Raw genomic sequence first — 14550 nt, forward strand, 5'->3', positions numbered from 1 at the left:
GGTAGACAGCAGCTAAAATTCCTTAGAGCCCTGGAAAAGAGTCTGGAGGTAGCTGAGATAGAGCCAGCCTTGAAGAATTCAGAGATGGGGATATGGGGGATGAAAGATGACCTGATTTCAGTCTCTATACCTTGCAGCAGATGTGTTTTTTTTTTCCTTGTAGAAGACTAAGAAGTGGTGGCTGCAATTTCTTGAAGAATCCAGACTGTATCTTTGCCCAGGGTCCCTTTCCAGCCCTTTGACTTGGGACCTTCTGCTGTAGAGTCTCCACCTCCTAGCCCCTTCACCTTCAGAAGGGGTGTAGTGTGATGTGGGTTTGCACTGTCCGGTTTAGTAGCCGCTAGATGCAAGTGACTATTTAAGTTAATTATAATCAGATTCAAAGTTCAGTTCCTCAGTTGCTCTAGCTGCATTTTGAGTGCTCAAAAGCTACATGTGCCAAGTGGCTACCACAATGAACAGCCCAGTGCAGAGCATTTCCATCTTTGCTGGAAGTTCTATTGATCAGTGCTGTGGCCTTGCCAGTAATTCTAAGACACAGACCACTAGCCACCTTCTGCTTTCCTGATACCCACATACCCATGCACCCACCACGAGTGAGTTGAATCCAGAGACTCCTGCCTCCAGTTCCTGAGCTGGCGTTTTCCTGGATGTGGCCATGTGCAATTAGTGGTGGTTCTTTTGCTGACACTTCCTGGCCTCAACGCTGCTCTCACCACCAGAGCCCAGAGAGCTGTGAGTGACATGATGGCTTGTGTGGATGTCAGTGGACCCTCCTGGGGGCTGGCTGTCCTCGTCCAACAGGAAGAGGAGGCTTCCCATTCAGAACACAGAGCTTCATCAATTCCCAGAAGCATCAACTGATGTCAAGTGTCCTAAGACTGGAAAAGGAGAAGCCCACACCCTCGAGTGGAGACGGAAGTCCCAGGGGTGGGGGTTGGAACTCCAGCCCCACTCATTCTTGGCAGAGGCTTTGAATACCTCCTCCCTTCTCTGAAAAATGAGATAACTGTAGCTGCCTTCTAAAATTGAGTGTGGGGATAAATGTGAAATACCTAGGACAATGGCTACCATATAATTGAGCCTCGGTAAATAACAGCTGCTATTTTTACTTCTCAGCTGCCCTCTGGGATAATCTGCCCTTTTTTAGGGTAGGGCAGAAAGAGGGAGGAAAAACAGCAGTGGCTCCCTGCTCCACAAGTCTCTCCATCTTGCCATCTGGCATAATGAGAAATCATCCTGCTTAATTTGTGAAAATTACTTCAAGCCTCCGGCAACACCTAGTTTAGTCTCGTGGATATTAGGCTTTTTTCAGGTGTGGTGGGGCCTTCAAGTGCCTGGAGGGGTGCATTGAAAAGCAATCTCTGGGGTCTACCTTGAGGGTCTTTTAGAGAGGGAATCCCAAATATCTTTTCAGTAAGAGTTGAATATAGGGTACTGGATACAATGGAATATTACTCAGCCATAAAAAAGAATGAAATAATACTGTTTTCAGCAACACTGATGAACCTATCGATGATCAGATTAAGTGAAGTAAGTCAGAGAGTGAAAGATAAATATTATATGATATCACATATATTGAATCTAAAAAATAGTACAGATGAACTTATTTACAAAGCAGAAACAGAATCACAGACATAGAAAACAAATTTATGGTTACCAATAGGAAAGGGGGAGGAGGGATAAATTGGGAGAACAGGATTAACAGAGCACACTACTACGTATAAAGTAAGTAGATAAACAGCAAGGATTCACTGTGTAGCACAGAGATCTATATTAAATTTCTTATAGTAAACTATAATGGAAAAGAATGAAGAAGAATATCAGTATATACATATATTTATGTATAACCGAATCACTTTGCTATACACCTGAAACTAACACAATGTTATAAATCAACTATATTTCAATTAAAAAAGAATTATCAGTCCAGAGTGACATATTTAGATGAGGCTAAAAGGAGATGGGAGAATAAGACAGTTTCAGTTCTGGTCTTCCTCGTGTGATCTTAGGAGTGATTTGGTCAATGCTAGGTGGGGTGTATGGTTAGAGCAGCTCTGACTATCAGACCTTGCACCTGGTAATGTTGTCTACATTTTTAGACTACTAGAGAAGTCATTGACTTAATGCATCAAAAACATTTAATGTATTTTTATTATGTATGAGAAATTATCTTAAGCACTATCAGGACTAAAGAATTAAATAAGATAGTGTCTGTAAGGACTATATCTCAATAGAGGAATATAATATATGGAAAGTTTGAAGTTTAGTCACTCAGTCGTGTCCAACTCTTTGTGACCCCATGGACTGTAGCCTACCAGGCTCCTCTGTCCATGGGATTTTCCAGGCAAGAACACTGGAGTGGGTCACCATTTCCTTCTCCAGAGTATCTTCCCGACCCAGGGATTGAACCCAGGTCTCCCACGTTGTAGGCAGACGCTTTACCATCTGAGCCACCAGGGAAGTCAAACAAGAATCTCGGGATTGAGGTCAGATCTTAGGGATGGTAAGAACCGATAGCATGTTGGAAAGATGTCTTAAATCGACTGCCCAACGTGGGGCTTGAACCCACGACCCTGGGATTAAGAGTCCCATGCTCTACCAACTGAGCTAGCATGGACCATGATTAATACAGTAAGTATAAGTGGTGTGAGAACAAAGGATTGTGGGATCTAGCAAGAAACCGTCACTCCTGGTGAAGTAGTGGGGAAATGTAGATCAGTGGACTCTCCACTGACTCGCCACTGGACTGGTACCCTAAGCCTCTCCCAGCCCAGCTTTTGCCTGTGAGACCCCATTGAAGGGGCCAAACTGGATTTGAAAGATCTCATCCTGGAGGTAACTGGAGTTGGCAAGACATCACACGGGAACTACCATGTAAACTAGATATTGAGCCATTGGCGAAAAGTCAAGCGTAATGAACCAATCATAGGTAGCACTCCGGTTCTCTGTAATGTTTGTGCTTGATGTTGAAGGATGGATGAATTTAAACCAAGGGAGGCAGTTGTAACAGGATGTCAGGTCAAAGGAGTTGAAGCTGAGGGCCCAGCCATGTTCTCTGTGCAGGTCATAATGGGGAAAAGATTAGAGATTGGCCAGAAACTTAATTCCTGATCACCAGGGACCGTAAGACCCAAATTCTGCTAGGTCATGGTGCCTCCTTCATTTATCTGCCCCATACACCTTTACTTAGGGTAGGTGTTAAGAAGTGTAATTTCTGGATTATGCTATATGAGCATTTAAAATTGTAGTAGACATTGGCAAAAATGTCTGGAATGACCATACCAGTTTATACTCCAGCAGCATGTGACCATACCATTTTATACTCCAGCCCATTGCCCTGTACCCTGACACAAAACGTTATCAAAATAAATCTTTGTAATCCTGATAGGTAAAGATGATCTTTAATTTTTAAAATATTTTTATTTTCTTAATTGCTAGTGAGTTTGAACATTTATAGGACATTTGTGTTTCCTCTTTTATGAACTTCCCATTCATGTTATTTGCTCTGTTTTCTATGAGATTTACTGGCAACCCCTGAATTTGCATAATTCAGCAGTTCTTGTTGTTTCTCTTTTTTGTGTCAATATGGAGAGATTCATTATATGTTCTGACAGTAGCTCTTTGTCATTTATAGATATTTCAAATATTCTAGTCTCTTTAGATTTCATATATGATGTTTTAGATTATAGATACTTTAATTTTGAAATAGTCAAATCTATCAATTCTTTTATTTACAGATTTTTGCATTTCAAATCTTTTTAGGAAATTCCAAAACCATGAATATGTCTTCCTGTTTTTCCTAAATCTTCATAGCTGTTAAAGATTCTTAACTATGTAGACCATGTAGGATATGTACTCTTCACTGGTGAGAGGCCGTGAGTCAAATTCATTTCCAAATTTTCTCCCCAACCCATTAGTTGAATAGTTCAGCATTTCCCAGCAATTTTAAGTCTCTCATCTAGTGTCTGTTTATAATTGTTCTTGTGTGTCTCCAATCTATTCACCTAGTCTTGTAAAAATGCCATCCCTTTAAAAATACTAGACTTTTATTAACATTGACTTTTTGAGAAGGCTACTCTTTAGATGCTGCAATTTTTAATTTTTATGTTCATAATTACTGTGCCTATTCTTGAGAATTTCCTTTTGAATTTTGTAATCAGTTTATGAATTTCCATAAAAACTCCTATTGAGGTTTTCTTGGGCATTGTATTGCAATCATTACAGGAAAAATAAATCACATTTTCCAAGTATTTAGTCATCCAATCTTGGAATACAGTAGGATTCTCTATTTTTCAAGTTGTTATCTGTGTCTTTGAAGATAACTTTACAGTTTTGCTTTAAATGATAGGCATTTCTGTTAGGCATTTTAATGAGTTATGTGTGTTGCTCTCATGAATGAGGTAACATCATTATTACTCAGATTTTTATTAAGCCCCCAAACAATAAAATGTTTTTAAACAAACTCAGCTGAGTATAGCCTTCTCTGTAGTTATGACTTAGCATTTTGCTCTTTTAGACACTTGAAAGCATGTAGGATTTTTCTAAGGATTTTTCTAATTCCCAAGCAAGTAGGAATTTTCTATTCATCAAGACTTGAGCAACAGAACCGTGTGTCTACACACAGTGTGTCCCAGATAGAAGGCTGTGTAGATTTCTACCATTAAGGGATGATGTATCAGATGCAAATCTGAGCCTACATAGGCAAGAGAAGTGGTGAGCATCAACTTACCACATTACTAATTTATGCACACAACTGTGGTGTTCTAATTGCCTTGATAAGCCATCTATTCACACTAAAAAAGATGACCTTATATTTAGAAAAGGGAAAAGTATACGAATCTTTCTAAAACCAAAAGTTTCAGGTAAATATTTAGAAAGATCATTAAATGTTCTTCCAAGGAGTTGAGGATAGTACCGATTTGGTTGTACTTCAGCTGCAGTCTTATCAGTTTAGACAATTTATGAACTTGGTTTGGTCTAAGGGTACATTTCAATGTATCTTGAAATTCTCAAAGCTAACCATGGTCTTGGGCTTCCCTGGTGGCTCAGACAGTAAAGAATCCACCTGCAATGCGGGAGACCTGGGTTCGATCCCTGGGTTGGGAAGATCCCCTGGAGGAGGGCGTGACAACCCACTCCAGTATTCTTACCTGGAGAATCCCATGGACAGAGGAGCCTGGCAGGCTACAGTCCATAGGGTAGCAAAGAGTCAGACACGACTGAGTGATTAAGCACCCAACCATGGTCTAGAACCTGAGAGTCATTTTAAAGTGTGCAGTAGATATGGGACATATCCGTTTTTACTTCTGCAATAGCTTTGTGTGAAATTTTCTTTTTCATGTGTGCAAAGGTGAAAGTGAACTGTTCTTCCAGGCCAGTAAAAGCTTGTGATCCTCTCTGGCAGCCATCTTGGAATTCTTAGCAAGATGGTTTTAATTTTCCTCTACAACAGAGTGAAGTGGGCACTCCTGGGACGATACCTTTCGTCTTCTGGATTTTTCTGGTAGTAAAGTAAAGCTTTATGCCTTTCTTACCTTTACTTCACAGAAGTATTTCAAGCACCTAAGAAATGTAAAATGTAGACTGCTAACACTCATAAATAAAGAGTTGCATATATACTCATGTAACTAACAGATACCAAATATCTGGAGGTTTGGGGAGTGATAAACAGTAGGCAAAGATTTAGAAATATAAACTTAGACCTGTGTTCATAAGAACAAGTAGAGTATTTGTTAATCCCAAAAAGGGAAAGGAAAAAATCCTTTGTCATTCAGGATCCATAAATGTAGACCCTACTCATCACTCTAGCTTGTTATGAAACTGAGAATTAAAGAGTTTGTAAACTCAATTTTTAAAGAAATTTTGAGCCAAACCTGCTTTTGACTATTTGATAACTTGGAGAGTTTAAAGACAAAAAATAATTTAAATTTGCAAAGTGATTATTTGGTATCACATTCTGCCTACTACATAAAATAAAACTCTCAAACATGGAAATGTATTATTCGCTTGAAATACTTGCAGAATTGACTTTACCATGAAATCCTATGTCTTTTATAGATCTCTTGATCTTTGTTTAAGAGTAGGATTGGTGTCTGTGTGGTTTATAAAACCATCTTAGTTGAAGCTTCTCAGAAGTACATGATGTTTATAAGGGTTGAATGCATGCTGATTTTTGGGAAGGAATTAATACATAATTTGAATTCAGAGTACAGGCTTTAAAAAAATATGATCCAGCTTGGAGAAGCATTTCTGAAATACCTCTGGGGAATAAATTTCTTTTATTAATCCAATCAGCCATTGGATGTCATTCTTCCAATTTAATTATGTTTATCTACCAATGAGTGACTCTGCTGCTTAGGCATGTAATTTCAGTGGGTGCAAATGGTGATGGCAAATAATTGTCCTCAGGGAGATAATTGCTCTTGTAATTATTTGCCCATGCAAGTTAGCTCAGTTAAAAATTTAATCTTCTGTCAGGTGACCTGGCAACGCGAGAAGGTGAGTTTCCCATATCCTCAACTAGAAGAGCCCTTGCATTTCATAGGCATTTTGTGGGTGCCAAGCACAGTGTTAAGTGCTTTATATACATTATTCCACTGAATCCCACCATCTTGCTATGAAGTGGGCTTGATTATCTTCATTTTTATTTGTGAGAAACCTACAGTCCTGTAGATGGCAAGTAGAGGAACCTAGCTTCAAACCCAGGCCAACAGGCCGGTATGAAATAAATCCTACTCTACAGGGCATTTGCAAATAAATGAGGAGGCAGCATTTGTAAAGAATTTAGCCCAGTGCCTAGTACATTGTTATCCTTATCATCACAACTGTCATAAGAGATTTTACTTCTGTGCTCACAGCCTGCCTCCTTCCAGACACCCATTCCAACTGACAGGGCAAAACATTATTGCTGTTTAGCTGTTAAGCCATGTCCAACTCTTTTGCGACCCCATGGATTACATAGCCCACCATACTCCCCTGTCCATGGGATTTCCCAGACAAAAACACTGGAGTGGGTTGCCATTTCCTTCTCCAGGGGATCTTGCCGACCCAGGGATCAAACCTGCATCTCTTGCATTGCAGGTGGATTCTTTACTGCTGAGCCATTTGGGGAAGTCTACAAAAACCTCATGCCTGCATCCTAAATGTGAGAGTGCTTCGGACGGCTTTGCACACCCCAAGTCCTTGGGAATTCCTTATCTGGCTGCCCTGGTCCTTCGGGATTCTCTCCTCTCTGAATCCCCATCACTGCCGTGTCTCTGTTTCTTAATAATAGGGCCTGGATGTAGAGTATATTGCAAAGGTCTTTTGATTACATGGAGGCTTGTTTTCTTGAGATTGCAGATTTATTGTGTACAAGGCTTTCTTGGATCTCTCCACAGGGTCTTCTAGGGTACACGGCTCTATACCAGACCCCGGATCAATACTCTTTGATTAAGTGTGAAACCTGCAAGTCATTAGCTACCTGAAGTCTAGGAGGTGCAGAGGGCTCAGGTGCGAGGCAGCTTGAAAAGGTGGCAACTTCTCTTGAGGACTGTCATACTCGTCGGTGCCACCTGTTGGTTGGCCTTCCTCTTTTGGTGATCTTTGCATAATGTGGTGTGGCATGCCAAGAGAGCTCTAGGGGCGTCTCCCTCTTCAGAAAAGCAGGCACTGATAACTCCCTCCTTCCCCGTGCCCCGTCTGTGCTCCTAGTACACAGGGCTGTGGAAGATGGGGAGTGGTTACCATTTTAGAGGGTGAACTGATGTGTGTTAAGAGTGACATTGACACTCTTTGGGGGTTTTCTGCCCCCAAATTCAGGGAATGGAGTCCCCAAAGCAATTGCTGGTGAAATTTGCAGTTATGTTAAGAAGGGGAAGCTGACATCTTGCTCCCTGGGGGCATGGGCTAGCCTCCTTGTTCTGCTGTTCTCAGAGCAGGCTGGACCAGAGCACAGGAGTACCCTGGAGTGATGGAGCCAGGGAGGAGGGGGACAAGGACATCCTTCAGAACCAACCGAGATCTGGGAATAGTGGCTCTGTTCCTACCCCATGCCTGAGCTTCGGCTAGCGGGGAAGGTGAGGTTGGGGGCTGTGGGTTTCCTAGGGAGCTGTAGAGCCTAGGGGAGCTCCTGGGATGGGCTGGGTTTCCTGGGGCCTGCCTGCTTCCACACCAGCACTTTTCAGGAGGCAGTTGGGCAGCAGGGACTCCAGTGATGGCAGCAAGCTTAGCCCCGGGCAGTCTGGTAAGCAAACCTCCCTTCTCTCTTCACTTTCACACCATGGTCTGGAGCTGAATTTGGGCAGAGAAGAGGAAGGTGGTGGGGGGGGAGAGAGCAGACCAAGCTTCCCCTCCTTCTAGGCCCCCAGAGCTGCAGGTCTGTCTGGTCTGCCCTTGTTGGGGAGGGCTTGAATGGAAGATGTGCCAGGAATTCTCAGATGGCCAGGACCAGCTCTTAAGAAGTGAAGCGAAGCTATTTTAATGAGTAAGAATGACTAAAAAAAATTAAAGAATTGACTGATTAAGTCATCTCACGAGCAGTATGCAGCAGGAAAGAGGGTTTTCCAAGAAGCAGAGTGGTAGCAAATACTGGTAAATGGAAGCTGGTTCGTATTTAAATGGCTGAAGACAAGATTTCTCAGTGAAACTCATCACTTCTTGAGCTCCACCAGGAATGGACGTGGGGCTGTGCCTACATAGTGAATTCCCATGATGTCTCTGCAAGGAGGCTGAAACCTTTCCATCTCAGAGGCACGTGGGGCTGAGGTTCAGAGTGGTGACCTGATTTGCTAACCTGTCAAGGTGAGCAAGCAGCTGAGCTGAGCTGCAGACCTGTTGCTTGCTCCTTCCACCAAGCCATCCTGACTTCCTACTGCCCCCAGCTATACAGCGCCTACTGTGTGCAGGGGAACCTCATGGAGTCCTATCCGTACTAACTGAAAATCATGGCCTTGCTTTAAACCTAACATGCGTCAGTTCGAAATATGGAATGGATGGAGGGACACCAGTCATCTCCCCCAGAGCTCATATTCCCAAGAAGTGCAGGATGCCCTGAAGGACAGGGTGGGGCCAAGTCAGACAGAGGGCCTCCAAGGATTTTTTTTAAGAGCCCTGTCCTCACCACGTGTCTGAGTTCTCTGTCTCTGCTCCCTGCCTCAGTCATTTTTTCAGGACTGATCTGCTGATAGCATCTGAAAAAATGATGGGCAATGATATGCTTCTTCAAGGGTCCCATTTACAGAGAAAGTTGCCATTTAAATAAAAGCTTACCTCCAGTGTCCTGCTGAAGACATGCATCTCCTCAATGTTCATAGAAGCACTGTTTATGGTAGCCAAGACACGGAAGCAACCTAAGTGTCTGTCAACAGATGCATGGATAAAGAAGATGTGGGATGTGGCGTGCTCACTTAGTCATGCCTGACTCTCTGTGGCCCCACGGACTGTAGCCTGCCAAGCTCCTCTGCCCACTGACTTTTCCAGACAAGAATATTGGAGCAGGTTGCCATTTCCTCCTCCAGGGAACCTTCCCAACCCAGGGATTAAACTCATGCTCCTTGCATTGGCAGGCAGGTTCTTTACCAGTAGCACCACCTAAGAAGTCTATATATAACATATATATATATTTCACTATGTGTAGTGGAATATCACTCAGCCATAAAAAAGAAATAATGCCATTTTCAGCAACATGAATGGACTTAGAGATTATTATACCAAGTGAAATAAGCCAGACAAAGACAAATATCATATGGTATTGCTTATATGTGGAATCTAAAAAGGAAAAAAAAAAGATTCAAAGGAAGTTATTTACAAAACAGAAATAAACCTACAGACATAGAAAACAAACTTATGGTTACCAAAGGGGGAAAGGGAGAGGAGGGTTAAGTTAGGTGTTTGGATTAACAGATACACACTAACTATATATGAAACAGATAAACAAGGACCGTTGTATAGCACGGGGAACTGTACTCAATATTTTGTAATAACCTATACAGGAAAAGAGTCTGAAAAATGAGTTTATATATAAATGAATCACTTTGCCATACACCTGAAACTAACACAGACTTGTATATCAGCTGTACTTCAATAAAAGACAGCTAAAAAAAGACCAGTGTCTCCCTTCATAGCATTGCAATGTAATGTCTGATCATTTGCATTGGAGTTAAAGAATGAGGCGATGATTATTTTAGAAACAACTGAAAGAACAGCCACTGTCTTTGTGAGCTTTTCTTTCTTTTTCTTTTTTAACCCATATTGAGCACTGATTTTACTATGAACATTTAGTTGCCTTCCTGCACAATAATGCCCCAAAGAAATGAAAGAGTTGGAATGGGAGTGAGCTGAGCTTCTGGGGTAAGAAAGAAGCCTGTTGCTAAGCTAAGGGGTGTAAAGCCTGAAGACAGAGGTTCTCACCTCCATTTCACTGGGAAATGGTTCAGTGGCACCTGGAGATTGTGGGCAAGTTCTCAGTGAGAAGAGATGAGAGGGCTCTCACAGGAGAAACTCTCCTTCTGAAGGAAGCTGGTAGCTTCTTCCATGTCATGTTTGAGTCCCTGAGCCTGTGTTTCAGATTGCTGGTCAGATGAACTCAGGCTTTGCTCACCCTCCCTTTGTGTTCCAGGCTGCTTGCTATCTTTGCTTCACCCCTGAATTGCCTTAGGGGGAAGAGGGAAGTGAGACTGTCCATTGAAACACTCTCAAAGATCTGCAAAGCCCTCCTCCAGGGATCTGGTAACTATGTGTTTATGCATTTCATATGTGGGAACGTGAGCACTCAGAAAGGTTAGGATACTTTTTAAAGTGCTTTCTGGAAAGCAAAAGCTTGTCTCTGTCCTCTGCATTAATTATAGACATTTCTCTGCAGAGTTATGGAAACAGTTGTATAGCAGGAGTTCCTGAAATAACAAAGCCTAAAAAAGAAAATCAGGCAGCTCTTTGTGAAGTGGATGTGCTCGTGGTGGTTCTGAATCTACGTCCAAGGCCACAGAAACAGCTTGTTTTTATTTCAGTTGAGTCAAACACTTAGGTGCATGACTAACCCTTCCACAGAGACTCAAAGAAGGGTCAAGTCGGATTTTCAGATCTAGATCAAGATGGAACAAATGTATTTGTGGTTCAAAGCCCGAGTGGCCTGTGATATGACATCAGCAAGAAAACGGCATTTGGATTATCTAAGCTGTCTATTCTTCCTGAGTTGTTTGAACAACCTGTGTGCACAGCTCTCTCATGGACCTGCTTAAATACTGAAGGATGAATCTCGTGATTCCCCCAATAAGATGTCTTTATGAAGTTCAGATAAAATAGAGGGGAGTGTTAGTTTTCCATAAATTGACCACTTCGATGACGGAAAAGGTAGCAAGAGGAAAGAAATTGGACTGCAGATGAAAAACAAATGTGAAATTTTGGACTGAGAGCATGGATGTCATAAGCAATACCCTGCCCTGCTTCTTTCTTCTGCCTCCGACTGAATATCCAGTGCAAATGAAGCCCAGCTCCCACGAGGAATCACTAACCATGTTTTCAGCTGTTTCAGCATCTTTTCGCATCATGATGGAAAATGTTGAAATTACATTTTCTTGGGATTTTTATGCCAGAGAGAATAAATCATGCTGTTTCACAAAAGGAAAAGAAAGGAAAAGAAACAATCACATAAATAACAGGGTCAGGTTGAAAAGAAGTCCTCGAGGCACCAGTGAACCAGGTAATAGGGCCTCAGAGAAGGTCACTCACCCAAGCACATGCTTTTCTGAGTCCACGGATTCCAGAGTGAAAGAGTGATGCAGGGCTGAGGGAGGGTGCAGGCTTCAAGGAATACTAGTTTGACAAGCTTTGATTTCAGGTGAGCTCAAATGCAAACAAGGGGGTTATGAGGGCAAGATCCAGGCTAGAAGGGGCCATGAGACCATGGGTTAGTTATCAGGGTCAGCCCCACACAAGGGTTGGGGCCATCCTGGATCTTTGCTTCAAATGATGGAGGCTGAGCATCAGCTCCTAGAGCTCCTGTCTGGCCAGAGATGTAATGATTGTAGTGAGGACTCTGCTAGGCACATTGGTGGAAGCCATCAACCTGAACGTCCCTAGGAGGTAAGAGTCCTACCAGTGGACTAAAGATGTAGCAGAGAAGGTAGCCAATTAGGAAGTGGCCTCACAAGGACTGGGACGGCAGCTGGAGCTCCATCCATAGGGTGAGGCGTGCAGGAGGATCTCCAGAACTAGAGAAAGAAAGGCAAATGCTATTGGTTGCCTCAGAGGGGTGGGGCTAAAGTCAGAGCCCCAGAGGTTGATGAGTCTGAGGTTGTTTGCTCATCACCCATTCATTCTTTCAAATGTACAATGAGCATCCATCAAATGTCACACACTACCCTAGGCAGTGTACCCTGAGAGGAAGCCATTCGCCACTCTCCCAGGGGTTTACAGACAATGGGAGAACCAGAAAGGAAAACCAGATGGTCAGTCCAGGATTACTGAATGGATCAATAGGAACCATAGCTGTGTCTTAGAGCATCTAATTCCAGCTAGAGGCTGGGGAGCAATGAGCAAGTACCATTTCTCTGTGGGACACTATACTGCCTTCACATGGGATTTCACTGAAGCCTTACCACAATTGTGTAAAGCAGGTGACAGTATTCCCATTTTACAGATGATGAAACTGAGGCTCAGAGGGGTTAGGTCACTTCCCAAATGCCACACTGGTATGGAGTGCTGGGGTGAAGAGTTGAACCCAGGTCTGTTTTGGCTCCCGAGACTGTGCTTTTGTGAACAATTCAAAGCCCATAAATACAGAACACACACAGCCAGAAACACTCTCTCTAAGAGCCTTTTAGGATTGTTCTACCCAAAGACACAAGAAGAGAAAGATAATAGAGATTACAGCATGAGACCGAGGAAGAATTAAAATAGTGCTTTTAATATAATTTTCAGCAAACGTACAGTAGGTACTTTACATGACATATTTCTAAACTGCTCATCTGGAAAATATAAGCTGCAAAAATACAGAATACCACACTCAAAATCTATTGAGTATGTGCTTTTTCCCCCCCTCTGTTCTATGAAACAGGGTAATTTTTACCCCCTCCTATTGAAATCCAGCCTTGGCTGCTTTCAGAAGAACTGTTGGAGCCCCCGGCCAGAGAAGCACTTCCAAGAGGGGGTTTTTCTAAAGCATGTCAGCAGGCCACCCCCACAGGAGCCAAAGGAGGGCTGGGCAGAAGAAATTTGCACACCAGGCCAATAGGACTCTCTAGCGATCCAGGAAAATGCCTACTCCAAGGGTTTGGAGGACTCCGGGCCACAGACACCTGCTCAGTCCTCGTCACAGGCCTGTGCTTGGGGCCTCCAAGGACCACACACTGGCCGGATGGTCCCCACGGGGACCCTTGGGTTCTCGGACAGGGCAGAGCATGCTAAGTCAGGCCTGCGAGGTCTGTGGGCGGTGGCAGGCTGTTCTCTGCAGGAAGAGGGCCAGGCCCTCAGCTTCTCACAAAGGAGTCTTCTGAAGGTGACTGTGACTCGGGGCAGGTTTTCTCAGTCTCAATGTCTTGGTACTCTGTGCCTAAAGGGGGAAGGGGGGAAGAGAGCCAAGAGGAAAAAGAGATCGGTCTTTTCCAGTTTTCCTACTTATACTTTAGGCTTACATAATAGCATCCTGGCTTTCCAGTGAGATGGATAAGAGCAGGAAGTCAATAAAATGCTAGGGTTGTGCTCCACATCACCCTAGGGAACCAGAGTCCAAGCCCAAAGACCTTTATGTAGGCTGAATCTTTCTGAGAAGCATTTATCTATACGTATCTATGCCAAAGCCCATGCGGATTTTTACTCTATGGGAATGAATAAGATGCAACTCCATCATTTAACTTATCTTCATCTTATCTGAGTCACCGGTGGCAGACCTTGTGTTCCAGGACCCTGTCATTGCGATCTCTATTGAAGAGGTGGCTCTGTGCCAGAGAGAACCTCTTGGCATCATAATGTCATGCTTTCTCCACTAGCGTTTGGGGCCAGTTTACTTTCCATTCAGCCACAGAGGGTCACCACCTGCTGAGTGAAAGAATCTCCTTGTCAGAGCAAGGTTTTTAAGCTTCTGCCATGTTTCTGAAATAGATGCTGTGGCTTCACTTAAAAGGCATGAAAAACCCAGCTTAGGCCTATCATGACATACAAGCCATGGAGGTCTCCGTGACCGTGACGTGCAGCCTTCTGGTTCAATGAGAGCTGCAGTGGAACCATGGAATCCTCACTCATGTCCAGTCTTCTCTAGACTCTGGTACAAAAGATGGAAATGTCTCTCCTTTCGTTGGCAGCTGAGATCTGGCTTATAGAAGAAGCTGGACAGTTTGGAGCATTCTTTCTCAGCTTTCACAAGGTCTGAGTTCTTACATTCCTGGGGGCTCTGTTAGAAGCCGGGGGGCAGGGAGTTGGGGAAGGTGGGATGGATGTGAGGGAGCTGGGGTTGGTTCCTGTGTGCGGAAAGAATCAGATAGAAGACAACGAGGAGCCGGTCAGCTTTTGCTGACATGGCTCAGAGGGAAAAAGGAAGCAGTGTTTTTAAAGATCTCCAGCATTTACCAAGGG

The 14550-nt window shown here is 43.3% G+C and overlaps 1 protein-coding gene and 1 non-coding gene across 2 annotated transcripts in view; both read right to left on the reverse strand.

The window, feature by feature from the left end:
* Positions 1–2547: 2547 nt before the first annotated feature.
* On the reverse strand, positions 2548–2621 carry TRNAK-CUU (transfer RNA lysine (anticodon CUU)). The gene has a single exon. It is a non-coding gene; the product is annotated as a tRNA-Lys (tRNA).
* A 10263-nt stretch (positions 2622–12884) lies between these two features.
* The window catches only part of SLCO3A1 (solute carrier organic anion transporter family member 3A1), a 375012-nt gene continuing 373346 nt past the window's right edge, over positions 12885–14550 (reverse strand). Inside the window, exon 11 of the mRNA XM_052659400.1 lies at positions 12885–13531. Coding sequence (XP_052515360.1) covers positions 13449–13531 — 83 coding nt within the window. The 3' untranslated portion in view covers positions 12885–13448. The remainder of the gene's footprint in view (positions 13532–14550) is intronic.

Source organism: Budorcas taxicolor, chromosome 21, assembly GCF_023091745.1.
Source record: "Budorcas taxicolor isolate Tak-1 chromosome 21, Takin1.1, whole genome shotgun sequence".
Lineage (NCBI taxonomy): Eukaryota > Metazoa > Chordata > Mammalia > Artiodactyla > Bovidae > Budorcas > Budorcas taxicolor.